The sequence below is a fragment of the Glycine max genome, chromosome 4, assembly GCF_000004515.6.
Source record: "Glycine max cultivar Williams 82 chromosome 4, Glycine_max_v4.0, whole genome shotgun sequence".
NCBI classification, from domain to species: domain Eukaryota; kingdom Viridiplantae; phylum Streptophyta; class Magnoliopsida; order Fabales; family Fabaceae; genus Glycine; species Glycine max.
The window spans coordinates 6,233,421-6,253,862 of record NC_016091.4 but is presented as its reverse complement, the minus strand read 5'-3'; the positions used below and the strand labels follow the sequence as shown (position 1 = coordinate 6,253,862).

The 20,442-nt window shown below is 32.5% G+C and overlaps 2 protein-coding genes across 9 annotated transcripts; both read right to left on the bottom strand.

The window, feature by feature from the left end:
• Positions 1 to 2,506: 2,506 nt before the first annotated feature.
• Positions 2,507 to 8,052, bottom strand: LOC100784909 (COP9 signalosome complex subunit 5a). The gene is made up of 6 exons (XM_003522611.4): positions 7,525 to 8,052; positions 7,160 to 7,441; positions 6,908 to 7,055; positions 6,677 to 6,759; positions 2,946 to 3,023; positions 2,507 to 2,870 (listed from the first exon to the last, which is right to left on the bottom strand). Exons 1-6 carry the CDS (start codon positions 7,966 to 7,968, stop codon positions 2,781 to 2,783), a joined length of 1,125 nt encoding a protein of 374 aa, XP_003522659.1. The 5' UTR covers positions 7,969 to 8,052; the 3' UTR covers positions 2,507 to 2,780.
• Positions 8,053 to 11,415: 3,363 nt separating this feature from the next.
• Positions 11,416 to 19,624, bottom strand: LOC100799206 (protein KAKU4). Of its 8 annotated transcripts, none has more exons than XM_006578137.4 (13): positions 19,097 to 19,624; positions 18,612 to 18,676; positions 17,988 to 18,064; positions 17,000 to 17,112; positions 16,791 to 16,927; positions 16,467 to 16,640; positions 15,671 to 15,938; positions 15,455 to 15,534; positions 15,315 to 15,342; positions 14,909 to 14,972; positions 14,344 to 14,429; positions 12,539 to 12,638; positions 11,416 to 12,162 (listed from the first exon to the last, which is right to left on the bottom strand). In XM_006578137.4, the coding sequence occupies exons 1-13, from the start codon at positions 19,368 to 19,370 to the stop codon at positions 11,814 to 11,816; spliced, it is 1,815 nt and encodes a 604-aa protein (XP_006578200.1). In that variant the 5' UTR covers positions 19,371 to 19,624; the 3' UTR covers positions 11,416 to 11,813. The 8 variants fall into 8 exon arrangements, with proteins under 8 accessions (XP_006578200.1, XP_014630011.1, XP_040870784.1 ...); XM_014774525.3 differs by having other exon boundaries at positions 14,909 to 14,978; positions 16,791 to 16,921; positions 17,003 to 17,112; positions 19,097 to 19,622; XM_041014850.1 differs by having other exon boundaries at positions 17,988 to 18,055; positions 19,097 to 19,622.
• Between the last annotated feature and the right edge of the window lie 818 nt (positions 19,625 to 20,442).

The following is a 20,442-nucleotide window of genomic DNA, read 5'->3' as shown; positions in this document are numbered from 1 at the left end:
TATTGATCACTCAATATAAAGTAACAAACCCATTATTTCATTTATTCTTGAATTTTTTTTGCTTCAAATTTAAAGTTGCAAAAAACAAAGACAACAAACTTATGGCTAGTCACTATAGATATACGAGGCAATGACTACGCTTTGAGGAATTTTTGTATACACATTACAATACACTAGTGAACATACATAAAGTTTGTTCCATAAGAAATGATGTGTCAATATAACAATTTTTAACTTTTTTTTTTGTTCTTTATTGCTTGCCTTAGCTACTGTGAAGTCGTGATAAGATTATGATACGATCTTGGACTCTGGAAGTTGGATTTCTCACGGGAAGGAAGAGTGGTAGGACGTGTCTCCAGAACCCAAAAGACAAATTGGTTGGTGAAGTTGGTAAGGGGATAGTGGTCACAAGAAGAAGGGATTAGCACGAGACAAATATAAATTTTGGCAAAGTGAAAGAAAAAACATATGATGGTCTGTTTTGCCAGATTGTTGGATTCTAAAAGTTGCTTATGGAAGTAGCTAGGCTTTCATGATGTATTGTGCCAGATTCTAGAAATAGAAAAGAGAGGAGTCAGTGGGTGTGGGTTAAGTTCCATGTGAAATTGTCACAGGTGTTATCAGAGTTGTACAAATAAACAGCACCATAAAGAGGAGGACCATTAGCTTCTGAATGAAGACGTCCCTTTTTTTTTTGTTATCTCCTGAGAATCTTATCGAACGCATGTTGCTTTGACAAATGACAATTGACAATGAGAGAAAAAGAAAATAAAGTGGAAAGAAATTCTTTAACGGACTTTAGTGATCATTTACCAGAAAATTCTCATATTCACATTAGTATGTCCAAAGACATTTTTAAGAAAATAAAAAGGTAGATTTTTAGTATGACCAACACAATTATATGTTTGAAAGTTAATAATGGTATACAAAACTTATCTAAAAAAAATTTTGAGCGAGAGATAGAGAGAATCATGAGAAGCGTGACTTTTACGACTAATCACAATTTCACAAGAGCCTAAAATCAAAATTATTAAACTAAAAGTAAGATGATTTGGAACTTGGAAGTCCTGTTTGGCTTGGCTTTTGGTTCTGAATGGGGAAGAAGGACAAAGAGTACGTCTTCACTGAGGCCCCTCTTATTGGGTATCTAAATGATTATAATGTGAATTTACCGTACATAAGAAAACGACTTGCAAAACTATAGCCTTCCATGCATATTTATGTGCAGACACAGAGAGTGAACTAGTCTAGAACCTACTTTTTCTCATAGCCATCCATTGATACGTAACCAATTTAACCAATGCTGTCTAGTGTGCATCATAGTCTAGTTTCAACGATCCTCCAAACAGATCAAATCATGGCGTTAAATCTAAGTTTACTTACATTCATCTTATATGGGTTGTTAATATCTGCTTATGCTGTTATTAGTTTGTCTCTTTGTAGGATGTTAGCAACATATTTATTTACACTTTCTTTTTTTTTTTTTAGTAAGGTGGAAGATTATCCTTAATACAGTAATAAAGTTGCTGACTTGACACTTTGAAATTCATGGGTTCAAATCCTAAAAGCGTTCTTCTGTTTTAATTTTTTTGGACCAGAAACAGTTTTTTATGCTTAAGGTAGAAGATTGTTTACATTTACTTCCTCCAGACATTCATTAAGTGAGTCTCATGCATTACGCCACTCCATTGAGTAAAACAATCATGCCGACTCCACTAAATAACTTGAATCTTCGATCAATTAAACTAGTTTCTTCTATCAAATTTCATCTAATAATAAAGAAAATGTTTAAATATATTTCTTCTGTTTCAGACATCTTAAAGAGAAAAAAATTGTTTCAAAATAGATATCATTTTACAAAATCAATGTTGCATTAAATATTTTTTAAAAAAACCACCCTTAATCAATACTTAATGAGAATAGTGGATAAAAATAAATAATTAATTAGAGAAATAAAAATTACCTAATATTTTTTATGAAATTCAATAAATTAATTATATTTCACTATTATGTAATACTTATGTTAAAACCTTAAACATATATAATATGAAATCAAGAGAATAATTAAATATTTTTAAGCACATGTAAAAAATTTACTATTAAGCATTTGCTAATGTGCTTGTTTTCACCCTTTTTGTAACATAACAATTGCCAGCCGAATTGAGTTTACTGCCCTTTCATGTTACTAGTATTCCCTCCTGTTTAACAGAAAATATTACTATATTTCTTTTCTTCAAAATTTCATTTTTTAATAGAAGTTAATAAATAAAAAACTGTTAAATTATCTCCAGTAGTTCGCTAAGAAAACTGCAACTAACAATATAAACAATGATGGATGCCACGCCATTACGTTAACATCACTAAGACGACCCAACCAGCCCAACGTCTATTTGTGATAGTGAGTCTAGTGACAAATTCAGCCCAAGGACCAAACACTGCATCACAACCCAGCATAATTGAGTCGTACGATAATCAGCTAGAAAATTAACTCAGCAGCAACCAGTAGTAAAAGCCATTAAAACACATACGATTGTATTTGTTGTTAACTTTGTATTTGCCAAGGTTTTGTTTGTTAGGTGAATTCCACTGCATGGTTGACAGTGCACGCATAATCTTGTGAAATAAAAAAAGAATATGCACAGCCCGAGGGAAAAAAAAAGGCAAAATACAAGGCTAGATCTACTTTCCTGTGAAGTATATGAGTTGGCCGATAATAAGGACATAGCCAAAAAAAAAACAAGGAAAGAATATATAAATGCATGTCTAGCATATAGGCAGAATCAGCTTTCAATCATTGGTTCGGGACCAGATGCTTCTGTGCGAGTTCTGTTTGCTTGATGGACGGAGTTAAACAGAATGTCCTTAATAACCTACATAGAAGAAATTGGCCATTATGAGCAGCCTTGCAAAGAATAATTTAACAAGGGGGAAGGAAGGGGCAATACCTGTGACATTAGACCATGCACTTGCTCCACAGTTATTTTTGCACTGTCACGAGTAATCTTAGCAAGTGGAGATTCCTCCTGCAAACCATGGAAATGTAAGTATCAAGTATGCAAGGACAAAGAACGTTAATATCGGCATTGAATGATATTCATGAATGCTGGTTCTGTACAGAACAGCTTCAAATGATTAACAGTCACAGACCTAGTATACACATTTGCATGGTTCTGTATCAGTTTCAATTTTCTTATCTCAATTAAGAATATAAAAAAGTTAGATTAAAATATTAAACAAAAAGGATCAATCAGGAGTTTATAATTAACAATTGCAAATTGTCCCAAGATTTTTGCTTCTGTGACATGTCTAGAATTCTTTTTCAAGAGAAAAAAAAGGAAGCCTTTTGAAGAGTGGGAGTAAAGAAAACAGAATTCAAGACACAAAAATAGTTTATCCCTCCATTTTCGGGAAGGGGGTATTCTCATATATACATATTACTTAGCCACACTGCCATAACATATATATAGTTTTGGCGGTGTGACTACATGGAATGCATATATATATGTGCAATGGATATATATATAATTTTACACAAATTATAGGAGAATTGCCCCCAACTAAAATAAATGTTCATCATAAAAATGTGGAAGTGATATGTAGCCCAACAATATCATGTAAACTTTTTTTTTTTTTTTGGTCAGCCAATATCATGTAAACTAATCAAACATCACATAACTTTTGCCATTTTGTGCATGCTATATGTGAGCTCGAGCAAACATGTACATACATTTAGAGAGGTAAGTAATAATAGACCAGTAAGTTGACCGAGTAAATCTAAGGTGTCAAGGGACAGCCAATATTACAAATTAAACCAGTAGAAATTCAGCTGTCTTCAGCAAAAACTAATCAAACACCAAGTGCAATTTAGTACTCCAGTAACACATTCACTTGATGATTTGACATATGACTTGGCCAAAAAGAAACAGGGTCCCAGAGGTGACAACTGGCATCCTCATTTGGAAATGCATTTATTGTGAAAAAACATATTTGAAAGGGAAAAGTAAAGATTAAAACTGTTGAGTCAAAGGACGTTTACGTCTAAAAGACGAACCAAGATCCTTTATTATTTTAATTAGATACAAACAAATACAAAAGGAAAATACTACATAATATGCATCTGATATCCTTTCAATATTTGCGTCTGATGTTTGAGATTTTGTCTGCAGAAATATTCTCCTATGCAGTACATGCTATAAAACAAAGATGTGACTACCTATTGCAATTTCTCGTACGCGCAAGCATTAAAGACAGAGCTCTATGCATGAGGAAAGAACGTGCATTAAATGATGCACCCAACGACCCTTTTTCTATCAGATCTACCCATTATGAGACAATGGATACCTAAAGACGAAGGCCTATATAAACCAGGAGCTTTTGAAGACCAAAACAAGTTGATTCTGCACAAAGTTTTCCTTACTCTTCTTCTTCAACAACTTTCTATATTTTCTTGTAAGATTAGAAAAAACTTTCAAAGCACCTTGAACATCCTGAGAGAAAAAGACTAAGTGTTTAGATTGTTTATGCGTCTATAAGACGATTCTATGTTAGTTTGTGAGCAATCATCAACCACAAATCTTGTTTGATTTGGTTAGAGTCAACAATGACTTGGTAGAACAAATTATTGGGTGTTGATCAAACATGGGGTAGAGTTTGATTTGTAAGAGTCAGAAGTGACCGTGACATACTACTTGTGACTTGTGGAAAGTTAGTGGAACTTGGTGGTTCATCAAAAACTAAACGTAGTCTCAATGATAAAGACGAACCAGTATAACTTTTTGTGTCTGTTTATCTTTTGCCTTCTCTCTGCTTTGAACTGAATTGTGTTTTAATCGTTTTAAGATAAATTGCCTTTTTACAAATTTGTTTTTCTCATCGTAAGAGTTCCTATAATAGAGGTTGTTACTCTTACAAAGTTATCCTTACAGACGAAAAATCTTGCTGGTTTGAAAAGGTTTTCAATAATTACATTAAATCACAACTCAACCCCTCCCCTTCTTGTGATATTTTGCCTTTACAAAAACTAAGACCAATAGTGATTCTGTTTTCTTTAGCTATAACTTGGCCAAACAGAAGCAGGGTCCCCAATGGCAACAAACCTCATTTGGAAATGCATTTATCCAACATTTCCAAATATTTTTTTGTTACTGTGAAAACAACACATTTAGATGGAAAAGTAAAGATTAGAACTACGACCAATAGTGATTCTGTTTTCTTTAGCTGTTAAGTATGGATTGGAAAATTGACAACAAAGTGAATATGGGGTAATGGGGTTTTGAAAAATCCTCTTGCAAACAAGAAGACATTGGGATTAAAAAAAACCTTTAGATGCCAAAGCAGCAGTTAGTCCCAACAAGCTCAACCATCCACATATCCAACATCCAAATCATGATCTTTTGTTATAACAGATTTGATTGATGAACGGCAGTAGCAAACAACTTTACCAGTTAAGTTGGCCAATGTCTGACAGACAGTTGGAACTTCATGAATATAGCAATTAATTACATGTATGCCACTTTTAAATCCCTTCTTAAAGAACAAGTCAATAAGATTCACTCTCCTATTTTAATAGAAGGTAACAAGTTGGGATGATTTGGGATGTTCTACATTACTGGAATCCAAATTCTTAGTCAGTTATATTTATGCTCTTTTCTTCTTAATGAGGAAAAAGAAAAGAAAAAATAGTTTATAGGGCAACTAGTACCACATTTAGGGCCTGTTTGTTTTAAAGTTAGGTAAAATTAAGTTGAACCATTGAACATAAGTAGGATGTGTGTCCACATTAATCTCATTATATTTACATTGGAACATAGTTTTTCATTGGAAAGACCCAGCATTAATTTTCTAACACCAAAGCAAACAGGGGCTTAATCAATCTAATGCAAAAGCCAATCTGAACCAAAATAAAATAAAATAAAAAAGTGGAAAGGAAATAAGGTAAGAAAAACTCTTGCATGCATGCATATCTTGATGCTGACTGTTGAGCATGAAACCAGAGTGAGAAAATCCATTAATGGCATGCATTACTTTAATACTCAAATGAAAGTTGGCATAAAACCATACAACTCTCTTCTCCTGACTGTAGGTTCTTACACAGTTACACCTATCATATTGGAATTAGGTTTCTAAGAAACATAAACCTCCATTCCACATAGATGTATGCATATTTCAAAATTACCATTATAAATTTCATTTTAACTTTACAACATATTAGAGACCAGACAAGCAATCCTAACAGTCAATCACTTCAGTGTAAGTGCCACACACATAATTATGATCTTGGAGGAAAAATTTATTTGGAATGAAGCGCCTAATTTTATGACATGACAAAGTGGCACCATTGATGAAGGAAACTTGGCATATGTTTACAAAGCCATAAACAAAGGTATTATATCCACTATTTGGCTCAAATTTTCTTCCCTACAATTCCTAGACTGACAAGTGAGACAGCAAAATGAAGTATACTGATCATGGATTCTCACAGCTGACCTTCAGAATTTCAATGAGTAGATGTATATCTAAATTTCCATACAGCATGAAATAGATAACAGATAAACACCCAAAAAGTTTTATGTATCGTCAAAATGCTACATTTCCATGAAACACTCCCATAGGAAGCCTCAATACAGAACATCCAATAAATGGAGTAAATTAGTAAAATACAACAACAGTCACTCACCTCTTTCTTTCTAGGTGTGGGTGCTATTAGTGGCCCAAAGCGTGAGTGTGCCAACTGATTCTCTGCTTGTTCTAGCTTCTCAGCTGCAATAAAGGAATTCTCCAACTGAGATACCCATACTTTAAAAACATAACATTCTCTAAGACAAATGCTGAACCATTCTAGTCCACAATCATGTCAACAAGAAACAGAAGAACCTAAACCAAAAATATACTGCAGCAAAAAGAGTACCTAAATCAGAGATTTGTCCAGCAACATAATCTCCATTACCCAACAGAGGAGAAGACGACAGTGTATTCACCCAATACTTGTTCCACAGCAGGTCCAAGAGGTGTGAATCAAGAGACGACTTAAAGTAAGTGATGTCCAATGCATAATACTGCAAAAGCACACGAATGGAATTGAAAAAATAATAATAATAATAATAATAAAATGAAACACGGTAATTGTAAATAAAAATTGGAAAGAAAGAAGAAGAAAGACCTGTTTACAGTGAACACCAAAGTCCTCAATCTTATTAAGAGGAATGGTCTGGTACTCAGAAACAGGCTCATCCGGAGGCTTATACCCTTCAGGGTAAGTCCTGAAAGCCCCAATCTCAACTTTCCCCGCCGAAACGGTCCTCGTCGGGTCAATCACAACCGCCAGAAACGGCTCCTGAAACTGCTGATTCAGCATCTGCGTCGAAACATCGATCCCCGACAGCCAGCAACCATAACCAGGGTGAGAGTGATACCATCCCACTACATTCTCCAACCGCCCTGCCTATAAATAAAAAATAAAATAAATCAATCAAATTGAAATTAGGGTTATGGTTAGGGTTTAAGTGAGCGAACGAACGAACGAACCTGTTTGTTTGTCTGTGAATAATCGACCATGTACTCGTACGCATCGGCCTGGGCATTGACGCGAGTCTCAGTGCCTTCGACGGGGAGGGCGAAGGCGTCCATGACGATGATGGCGTCGGCGTCGGTCTTGCCCTGCATGAGGCCCATGACCTCGATGGTGCCGCCGGAGCGCGCGTGGACGACCATCTTGAGGAGCGCGAGTGCGGAGATCTTCACGCGCTTGAAGTAGTGGGGGTCGTTGGCCCAGGGCTTGTCGCGCTGGAACTCGTTCTGGCCCGCCTCGTCGTAGTAGAAGATCGAGTCGTCGGCGCTTGTCGTGGTGGTTGTGGAGGAGATGGCGGCGCCGCCCGGAGTGTCCATCGGGATGATGTTGTTCTCGAGTTCCCATGTTTTCTGCGCGATCGCCGACGAAGACGACAACCCTTCCATTTCTTTGCCTTGCATATTGCAGCACTTGGACCAGACCGCTCTTCTACTACTCTTACTATCACACTCTTTGTTTTTAGCTGCCTCTACACACTAAATTTGAAGTGCATTATGTATTTATGTTTTTGCCTGGTTTGGTTTTCTTCCATTAACTATAACTTTTAAAACTTAATGATTTAAAATAAAATAGCTGTAAAATATAATTAATCAAAAAGTGACATTAAACTAAATTTGAATTAACAAATATTTTTCTGTTATTCAAATATTTTCTTTTATAAGGGTATTTAATTCGAAGATTATTTTATAAATAAATAAATTAAGGAGATTTTTATGTTTTCTTTATTAGGATGCATGGGCTTTTTTACTAGATAGGGTAAAATCAAGATAAGTCGTAATAGATGTTACGACTTTTATAATTTCAGTTCAAATTCTTTTTTTTTTACGGCTTTAAAGTTGTAAATTTTTTTAAAACTAAAGTTGTAAAAAGTCATAAAACCTTTTTCTTAAAATTTTTTAAAGATTTACAACTTTAAAGTGGTAAACCTATTGTTTATTTTCTTTTTATAAACCTGTTTTTTTTCGTAAATCTGTTTTTTTTAATTTATAATTTTTTATGGTTTTATTTTTATTTTAAATAAAAAAATTTAAAATATATTTAAATATATAATAAATAATATTAAATTGACTTACTTATTAGTATATTTTTTTATGATTTTATTTGATATGTTATTATTTTATTTTAATATTTTATTATTTAAAACATGTTATATATATTTTTAATATAGCTTACTTTAAATGTTTTTTATTTAAAGTTTAAATAATCTATCAATAAAATTAAAAACAACATAATTGATACATTAATATAAAACGCATAATACAAATGAAAGAAAAACATAAAAATTACAAATTATTTTAGTCATGTACTTGTTTGTATGGAGAGTTAGTACGATGATGTCATTTACTTCTACCTAATAAGCATTTCTTAGGCCTATTTGGAATAATTAGTTCGTCCATCTCATTATGTATTCGAGTAGTGACCGGCCTATTTGATGTCTATTATCGTTTCGAAGGATCAGACATAAAATGCGGACCTAAATATTGAGGTCATGTGTCTTCACTTCCAATAGAGTGAAAATGATGTTGATAAACTTTGAAAATGTTTTCAAAGGATAAGTCAACTTAATATTATTTATTATATATTTAAATATATATTTTTAATTTTTTTATTTAAAATAAAATAAAAATAAAATCATAAACAATTATAAATTAAAAAAAACAGGTTTATGAAAAGAGAAAAAAAACAAGTTTACAAAAAAAAAACAAGTTTACGACTTCAAAGTCATAAACCTTTGAAAAATTAAAAAAAAAAGTTTTACCACTTTAAAGTCGTAAAACAAAAAAAAAATCATTGTAAATAATTTTACGACTTCAATTAAAAAAAATAAAAAGTCATAACATATATTACGACTTCTGAGTTAAAAGTTGTAACACCTATTATGACTTACTCCGTTTTGGATAATTTTTAAAATATACTCCCAATTGGAAAATTGTTTAAAATTTTACCCCCTAATTGGTAAAAAGGTCCAAATAGTGAGTAAACTAAAATTTTAAATGCGATTTTGATCATGTATTTTATTGCATCTGTAATTTTGTTTTATCTATTTTAAAATGAGGATATTTGATTCTCTTATTTTTAAACATATATAATTTTGGTCTTCTTATTTCAAAATACAAATATTCGGTCTCTATATTTTAAAAAATCTATAATTTTGATTCTTATATTTTAGAAAAATACACAATTTTAGTTTAATATTTAATTTTGCTTGTGTTTTATTTCTTTTATTTTTTTTTTACTTTGTAATTGATAAAATCATTTATTGAGGATATCTTTAATGAATATATTAGGTTTAAGGTTTAATTAGACAAAAATAAAAAGACAGAAACAATTGAGAATTTGACCAAAATTAAAAAATTTCTAAAATAAAAAGACCATATGTCTCTAATTTAAAATGAAAGAGTCAAAATCATAAATTTTTTAGAATAAAAAGACTAAATGTCTCAATTTTAAAATGATGGAATAAAAATTATAAATTGAACAAAATAGAAAGAATATAATTGCCCAATACTTTTTATATATGATTATTCTATTATATTTTAATATAATAAATTAATGTAAAAAATAATATTTAAATTAATTTGAAAACAACAATATATTTATTATAATAATTTTTAAAATTATAGAACTTATTAAAAATTAAAATAATATTTAATTCAATTTTAATTTAAGATAATTTGAAATTGAAATGATATTATTATTATTATATTTTAAAATCAAATATGATTTCATTTAAATTTGAATTTGGATATAATAAATTAAATTTAAATTTTGAAGAAAATATATATTAACCATAACAATAATAATTTAAATTTGAAAAGGTTGTAATTTTTTATAAAAAAAACAATTTTAGTGTAATAAATGGAGATGAAAATTACTAATTTATAATCTTTTGTGCAACGAGAAAAAGAAAAGATAATATAAAAAGTAAGCTTTTTATTTTCGAAGAAATATAGGAAGTAAGTCAATTGATCTATAAAATGGGTACTTAAATAATATAAGAATAGATATTTAAACTTTATAAATATATACATTGTTTAGTATAATTGTGTGAGTTAATTGTTTCCAAATTATTTCAGTTTAACCAATAATATCAAGTTTAAATCTAAAATATTTAATTAATGATTAAAAATTAAACTGTTCTCTCATCATAATTTGTAATATATGATCAATTGATTTTTTTTTCATCCATAAAATTAAAATTCAAAATTTGTCTAAGAAAATTAAGTTTATATCACTCAAACCAACTAGCGACTTGGTAACAAAATTGTATTACTTTAACAATCATACAAAAGACATTTTAATTCATTTTTAGTGAAAATTCTTGTACAATAACAATGAATACTTATTAACCCAAAGGATTCATCCAGTAGCATAAGATCTGCTAAAAAATCCCTTACTGAAATTAATCTTTAAATTAATGGATTGAAAAACACATGTAATTTCTGACTTAGAAAAAAACAAACAATGCATACTTACTAACCTCTAAATCCATTAGTTAATTGTTTTTTTAGGGATAGTTACAAATTATTATCTGAAATATTACATTTAAAAATTAGCCATAATCTTTCAACAACCACAATGAAGTATCGTATAAATCATTAAAGGACTAAAATTAAAATTAAAATCTTTTAAAAAATTGTAAAAAAAATACTTTATAGAAACCAAAAGATTATTTAAGTCACTCTTTCATTTTCTTTTTATCAACTTTTCCACTTAAACCTGTCAAACCAAATTAAGTACCTGAGAATCTAACTCGGCTAAACAATGTGCGTAAATCCTTGTTAATCCACTAATTCCCACATTCAATTCTTCCAAATTAAAAATACATAAATAAATACAACGATGCATACAAAAAACCTTTCAAGTCATCAAACTCAAACTAATTCGAGTACTGGAATGTTACAAAATGTTATGATTCCTGGAGGAGCCTCATTCAGGCTGCACAAGTTCGTACATGTCCCATAAATCCGTGTAAGCTAGTTAACCAGCTAAAAAAGAAAAAAAGAACATGTCGCTAATTTAACCATTTTATACAGCAAATACATTCCAATTCCTGAACCTGAACCTGATTTCCCTGAACGTAATCGCCCAAAAAAGAAGAAAGAACAGATGAAAGAAAAAATAAACCTAAGTTGACGTAGACTCATTCGTGAATATTATTAATCTCACAACAAATGACCTGGCAGAATCCCTACTTTCTAAGCTAACAGTGACTTACAATTTAACATACATAATACAACAGGCATCATTTGACACCCTTGCTCCTGCCCCTTCTGTTGTATCTGGTTGTAATTCTTCTTCCCTTTTGCTTAGCAATGCTAGTTGGTGTGGCTGGCAAACCTAATTCTACACCCGGCTGAGAAGTATCATGTTGAACCTCATACATACTGGAACTGTTCTGTGAACCAGAGGCAACACGGTCAGCAACAGAGTCATCCCCAATCACATCAGGCACCTCCGTTGATTCACGCAACGTCTGACACTCCTCTTGCTCAAGAACACCTTGTGCTGTCCTTTCCTGACTTGAATCGGTTGTATTGGGTTTGTTGTCCAATGTTTTTGTGTTCTGTTCAATAACCTGCCCTGCATTGAAACTAGCATACAGGAAAATAGCAGAATTAATTTAAATTTACTATTTTGATAACTGGAATAAGAAATGAAGGGTTTCTTTTCCTAGACAGGTGGGAAAAAAAGTCAGTTGATTTTGCCACACATTTCAAGTCAAATAAAAAATTGTTCATTCCAAATTAGGCAATTGAGGAAGTAAGGTTACCAACAGAGAATCATGCTATTAGGTAATGACTAATGAGTAATGACTTTAGTAATGTGATGAGCGTAAAAGTAAAATTTAATCAATAATTTTACGCTCCACTGATTAAATAAAAGCAAAAGGCACCTAGGTTATATATAAATAGGTTTTACATTGAGAATATTCAACATCAAAGAAAAGCCTGTGAACCATAAATTTACCTTGGCCCTGAAGAGGGAAACCCATTTGCCAATGCATCTTCGGCTCCAACCTTCTCTTTGATTACTAAGTGGTTACTATCTTGTAATCTAGAATTTATAGCTGCATTCAAATGAAGGATCAGCATATAAAATGAAAACTAACATTAAGAATACTGACTTAAATATTTAAACTCTAGAGCACAAGGGAGAAATTTATCATAACCGAACAAGGGGAAAACACCATAAATCTATCAACACATGCAAGATTCTGTAGATTACCACCCTGATCTATGTAAACATATCCTCATGAAAATGCATAACATATTTAATCAGAAAACATTAAAATTGGATCCAATCATACTCCTTATAAAATGTGCAGATCATACACCCTAGCTAAAGGACAAACTCAGAACAAACTGAGTAACAATAAGTGAATAAAGGTTTGATTATGTGCAAATTCTATCAGAGAATATGGACACAAAGAACTAGAGTACAAAACGCAAGGAAGTTTATACTGCATATATAATTTTTAGAAGCAAATAGTGCACTTGCAGCAATATATGCAACAAATATGAAAAACACATCTATTTTGAAATACACACACACCAAATTAGTCCCTAAAATTACAAGCATTAGTCAATTTACTTCTTAAAAACTTCGTACCCCATTGCCCAGAGGCTCTTCGCTATGCGAAGGTATGGGGGAGGGATGTTGTACGCAGCCTTACCCTTGCATATGCAAAGAGGCTGTTTCCGGATTCGAACCCATGACCAACAAGTCACCAAGGCACAACTTTACCGTTGCACCAGGGCTCGCCCTCAGTCAATTTACTTCTTAAAACTATAAAAATATCATTTTAATACTTGAAATTGACAAATAACAGTCAGTCTATATAGTAGTAAACTGTAATTTCAGAGACTAAAATGACCACTGTTTGGTAATGCCTGGAATTTAAAAGAACTATTGTTGGACTATTTGGTGCAATACCAGTAATATACACACATACACACAAACAACTCCTGCTGCATAAAAACACAAGAAAATTATTTCTAAAAGTAATATCTAATATGATGGAAACTGAGAGTCAGGGACAGTTATATCAGTTGTGGACAGAGAAAACTCTGTAGGAGACATTTGTCTCTGGGACAAGTGTATAGTTGTATTTGAGTAATAGGAGACTTTTGTCTCAGGGACAGCAAGTGTATTGCTATATTGTGCGATTTCAGTGTTCAATATTATATTTTATTACTTTTATCAATTGGTATTCTATCTATCATAATAAATATCTCCTGTCCCTACGAAACCCCAAGTGAGATGATTTGGGCCACAAAACTGCAAGAAGGGGCAGCGAGGCCTCACAATCAAGCAATCTTACACTATTGGGAGGCTTTTCTGTTTTGACCAAACATAAGTTGTGAATCCCAAAGTGCAGAAATAAAAAAGGCTGAAACTTCTCTGCATGCATTGCACATTGCAACAAAACATTGAATGAATTATTTTCACCTGAATGGAGGACAACAAGCCTCCACCAGCAATCCAAATGCACTGGGGGGTGTCAAAGGCCTACAATAGTCAGATAGTCCCCTAGCTTATGGGAGATATGGGGTTGTGTTTACTCAATTTTCAGCCAAATTCAACACAGAAAGCCATAAGAATTGCACATTTTAGCATTGTGCAATTGCCCATGGTGCACAGCTAAATGCTATAGTATCTCTGAATAGCATCATTAACAACTGTAACTATATAAGTTGCAAATAGCACATTACATCAACGGTCAACCGAGCATGTTTTCTAATCATAAGGCAGCCAAAGGAACTGATTCATACCATCTCTAGTTTCTTCAACTGAGTCTAGCTGATGACCAGACCCATTTGTGTCACTGATGCCATTGACTTTAACCAGACTGCCATCCCTGTTACATTCAGAAAAATGCTAAAATTAGAAAACAAATAATACGAAGGGCCAGAATTCATACAAAAAGCCTGACCATATCTCTGTACATGGGACACTTGGTAATCATAGACATTGACAGGATTAAACTCAACATACTTTCTAACTGTTGTCAGTCTTGCACATCATGGGTTCAAGAGTTGCAAAATTTTTCTGGTGGTCACCCAAGAGCAATGACAATAATCAAATACAGGGAACTTTTTTTGCAATATAGGAAAGTTAAAAATTCCAAAAATCAGCCAAAAGAAAGTGTCAAAAAGGTGATCAACAGATCAAACTAGAGAGAATTAAGGACCTTAAATTCATTGTATAAGATAAAGTTGGGGTGACAAGGGAGAATAAGGTAATGCCAGAGAGTAAATGAGAAAACACTTAACCTGGCGAAATATACCAGCACAACTTTATTGAAAAGAAATGGCAACATGATAGAAATACTCTAACCTGTGCATATCATCCGAGGACCCATCTCTTAGTCCTGAAGTAGTTATTTCTCTGCTGCCATCTTCTGTACCTATGTGGCATGGATTTTCATAAGCAAAGTAAAACTGTAAAACTTCTACTGAGAGATGGTGGGATAAAACTATTTTACAATACATGAAAAAAGAACTTTATCAGCTAGTCAAGCTGCATTAACACAAAGAACAATGGATTTATACTTGTAAGTAGTTAAATCATACTTCTCTGCTCAAATAATAACAATTAGCGAATAATGTCTGTCAAATTGGCCAATTATAATTCTCCAGAATATCTCAAAAGCAAAAGCATTGATAATTAACAAATGGTTTTGTTTCTAAAACATATTTGATCAACAAATTAGGTATATTATCATAGTCAGCAGTTGTGTTACCTCTGGTCTGCTGAACAGCAACAGAGCCCTTAGAAAAAAGAAAAGAGAATCGTGTTAGACATGAAATAGAGTTGATCTTTAAAAATCCTTGAATGTATTACAAGGGGGCTTATTATATAAACTTCAGTTCAGATGCACACCTGATTCTGTTCAAAATTAGTGTTAACTGGATTAGACAGCACAGACTCAGGTTGGAATTCATCCAGTTTACTCTCCAAATCTGAAGAAGGGAAATGAAGTTAATTGAGAAAATCACTGAGAGGCTCTACAAGTTTTAAGGAATAAATATGTTTTACCAATAAAACAATTTATTATCAGAATAAACCAACAGGCCTCCTAAAGCAGTAGAATCATACCTGGAGAGACCTGAGAACCTAAGCCTCTGGCCAAGTTCACAGATGCATCAACTAAATTTGTTGAATTATGTACTCTCTCTCCCAAACTAGCTCCAATATTTTCAATAGCTGAAGAGTTTACATTATTTTTATTCTCCATGGCAAATGCAGACCAGTCAATTTTTGAGGATGGAAGTGATCTAAGCAATTCCTCTGTTGCCCTGGATCTTACTCTTCGTATTTCATCCTGAATACTCCATGAACCAGTAGCAGCAGAATCCCTTTTCAACTGCATTGCAGTATCAGCCCAAATAAAACAATCCATCAACACAACATCTGAATACTGTAACTCGATCAACCCAAATGACAACCCAGCCATGATTGATAGAAGCAATTCATGTATATTCCGTGACAAATGACATTCCAGAACATTAAAAATTCTATCAAGGTACATCACATAATTTACTTTGTATTACCATATAAAATAATTAAGGCAACTAACTGGTGAAAAAGGAAAACATAAATCCTTTGGTGAAAATAATCAAGGTACATCACATAATTTACTTTGTATTACAACAACTGTATTAGTTTTCAAAATTTTAAGTTCATGAAATTTAGTAATAATAAATTTTCTGGTTTAACTATGCCTTGTGCCAGCAATATCTGCTCAAAATGTAGGACCCAATTTTCTAAATATAATTTCCAAAGTAATTGACATATAGGTAAAAATCTCAGTTTGAAAACAAAATTAGCTAGTAAAAAAAACCAATAAGATATATATGTGATTTCCAAAAACAAATAACACATTAAATGGCACCTTGGAGGATGGCATAGAATTGTTGCCAAATAGATATGGTGTTTCTTCTTTGAATAGCTGAATTCCAGATGGTGTTTGAGGTTTAGTATGGTCTATAGAAGGTGATGCCCATGGAGGGCGTGTGCACATATACGACTTGGCCACATCCACTGGTGATCCTTCATCTTTGGGATCCTGTGTATCAGCCAGGTATACAGGTAAAAACAAACCATTAATGTGAAAACCATGACATAATGTATGTTTAAAAAGGGGAAGGAGATAACATGTACAATGATGAAACATGAATATATGTTTCTCCACAAACTAAGAGACAGAGTTACTAACTTGTGGTAATGCAACCAAGTTCAAACTAAGACTTCCATAACCTATATCTGTATTTGTATCTAATGCTGACTTCTTTTCCTGCAGCCATTTCTTTGCCTCCATAATGGCAACATCATGGAGCTCAGGTGAATCTGTATCTAAGAAATAATTAAAATCCATGGTCACGAAACAGTAATATGTTAAAACAGAGCTTAGTGTGTAGAGAATACCACTTCCAAGAATCTTGTTGGACATATCCGTTGGCCTCTTATCCCCATCATCATCATTTGCAGGATCTACCACTCTTGATCTTATTATTTTTATTAACCGGTCACATTCTTCCCTGATCAAAAATTACACTATTAGAATCTTATTCCGAACAACTAGAGGAAACAGTTTATGTATGCATAAATGCAGTTCCACTCTCTAAAGTTTATATAACACATATAGCTCAAGATCCACAAATTTTAGTTCAAAGCATTGATGTATTTGGCTATTCTAACATAATGAGTGCAATTTATAAGGTAAAGTGTCGTATATCTGTTGATTGAAAGAAAAAAAAAACAGTTGAGATTTTAACAACTTTATAATTTGTTATACACGTGTATGTATTCTATCACAATATCAACCCTTTATTGAATCAGTTATTACTTTGCACTTCACCTTCTAAAGTGTATGCCTCATGTTAGAGGAGTAAAATCCATCACTGATATATGCAGCATAGCACCCTGTATATGATTATGTTCTTTGTCTGGCCTGGGTTAATGCTTATTTTTTAAAAGTTCCAAAATTTAGGCAAGTTAAAATCATCAAGACTGTACATAATTGGAGGAAAATTTTAAGTCAAACAATGCTGAGTCTTTTGTAAATTTAAAAATTCAGAATTGTCTTCTATGATTTGACAACTAGCATCAGGGATTCTGGATGGTAATCATGGTATACAAGTAGATAACTAGGTAATAGAATTATATTAGAGGCTAAAATTACTGATAATTTTAAATTCAACCCTATGAAAAATAATAGATGGCCCTAAAACCAGGATGCATAAATAATCATATAGTGTGTTTTTATTTAACTACAGGAAATTACATTGTTGACAAAAGAATATCTAGAACTTTCAACAAATTATCATATGCTAACGCAAGGGTGTAAAAAGTAAGAAACAGCAAAGGAAATATCCACATTTTAAACTTGTAACTAATATAAATTCTTCAGTACCTTGAGAATGACTCCTTCATAAGTAGTTGCTCAATCATATGCTTGTTTTTGCTATTCCTGACAAAAGGCTGGAGCCCCTTCACAGAAAAATTGATCAGTTTCGAAGTCCCATCCTTTCATCACAGATATCAATAAAAATGTGTAATGCTATTAGACGAAACAAGGGGACTCATGAAGACAAGAAACTATCGATCAAAACTGTAACTGAATGAAAACATAATCTACAGTGCTGTCAAAAGCCCAGGCATTTTTAAAAATGATTAATGCTTCAGAAAGTTACCAAAAACTCATAAGTTTGTGGAACAAATAAGTTGTCTAAGAGGAAGGACTAGGGATGAAGTCTTCTAAAATTACCAAAGGCCCATAAGTTAGTGGAACAAGTTGCCTGAGAGAAAATATTAAGAACAATGCCATGTCTCTGCAACCTACATGTGAGGGCATGCATCAACATGCATTGCATGCATAGTAAGTAAAAGCAAATCAATTTCCCACCAAGGAAAACTGACATTCATAATTTATGCGTATGCATTACAAACCAACAAAACCTATTGAAAATAACTACTTTCTAGAATAAACAAAAAAAAAAGCCCTAAACCAAGCACAACATAACAGAGATTCAACTACCTTGCTCAACGCCACATCACCTTCAGAAGGGTTATCATTTTCATCATCGAAAGTACCAACTTCCTCTGCAAAATTAAACACCAAGCACATCTTTTAGTAGGGGACAGCTATAGCAACAGCCCAAAACCAAAAGACATACATATTTTGTTTTTTCAACAAAGCACGACCATGACCCATACTCAAAGCTAAATTTAAAACACATAACAGATTCACCCAACTTCGTCTATTTTTCAAACCCAATCAAGCACTTTAATTACGAAGCACCACCTACCTTGACTACTAGATCTACCAAACCTAGATCAACTAAAGTCAAAATAAAATAAAGGCAGCATACACAAGCTCTGTTACTCCACTCCACATACTCAACATAAAACAAAATCCCTGTATTAACGAAATTAAAACCAAAAAGTACAGAAACCCTAGTAGTTCAAGTACAGCAGTATAACGGTAAGAAAAGTGCGTATGCATTAAATTAGAGTCATTACCAGCATCGGAATCGTTAGCCGAAGAGGAGAGAGAACAAGTAGCAGAGGAAGAATCAGAAGGAGAATTGTCGAGATCCAAAACAGAGGAGAAGATTTTTCCGGCGCCAGAAGCAATGAAACGCGAGGGAGAGATAACGAAACGCGAGAGCCAATTAGGGCTCGGAGGCTCCGGCGGAGGAGCGGGTCGGTCGTAGGGGGTGTGGCTCCTCGCGGCGGCGCTCCGGCGCGTTCGGACGATTTTGCCGCCGGATCGAGATCCGGGAACGGAAGCCATCGAAGCACGTGGAAAGTGCTTTTGTTTCGTTAAAGAGAGAGTTCAAATTTTCAGTTCCAAACACCACTTCACTCTTCTCTTCTCTTCTTATTCCAAAACCTCTCTTCCCGGAAACAGACGCCGAGTTTGATTGTTGTAGCGGTTATCTTCGGTTTATTGCGTTTTTTCTTTTTTCTTTTTTCTTTTAATGTTTGTTTTTATCGTCAGTGTGTGCTGTGTTGTGGGCCAGGAAAAATGTTGCCTCTCCCCCTTTGTTATTTAAATAACAAAAAGCATATGCTCGTGTAGGGTCTTTAATTTTTTTTCCTGAGACTAAAGTCCAAAGGTATCTTTCGGGAATAAATTTGTGTGTGTTACAGCTTTTTTCAAGAGAATTATAATCAGAAAAAATTGTCGCTAAGAGAATCAGGTTTTACTTTTATATAATTAAACTTAAATTTAAAATTTTAAAAATATTTTTAATATACATTATAATATAATTAAATTTAATAATAAATAAATATCATTAAATATATACATTATATTTTAGATTTATAAGAAGTCATTTAATTATTAATGTAAGGTTATTTTTAACTTTTTGTTTTCAAGGAATCATATATATTCTTTAGAAAAATTTACTCAAATCAGATATAATTATTGTAGGTAATAAAATTCTCTCTATGAATATTTAAGTTGTTACAAACATGTGCAACATTTTTATTTATTGATAATTTCTTTTAGAAATAGAAATTAAAAAAAAGTAAACTAGAAGGATAGAAAGTTAAAAAAATCAAATACATGAATAAAAAAGATAGTTTTAAATAGTTGAAATAATTTTTTGAATTAATTGTGAGAATAATATATGAAATAAACGTCTAAACGAGAATATATATATATATATATATATATAATAATTTACAGTTTAAGAGTATATTACTATATAACAAAAAAAAATCAGTCATAAAGTTAGTTTTATCACGTTTAAAATGCATTTTTTAAGGCCGCTTGTGAGAAAATAGTTTAATGTAAATGTTGTTTACACTTTTATCCAATAAAATTCTATCCTTCTTAAATTTATTAATTTTTATAATAA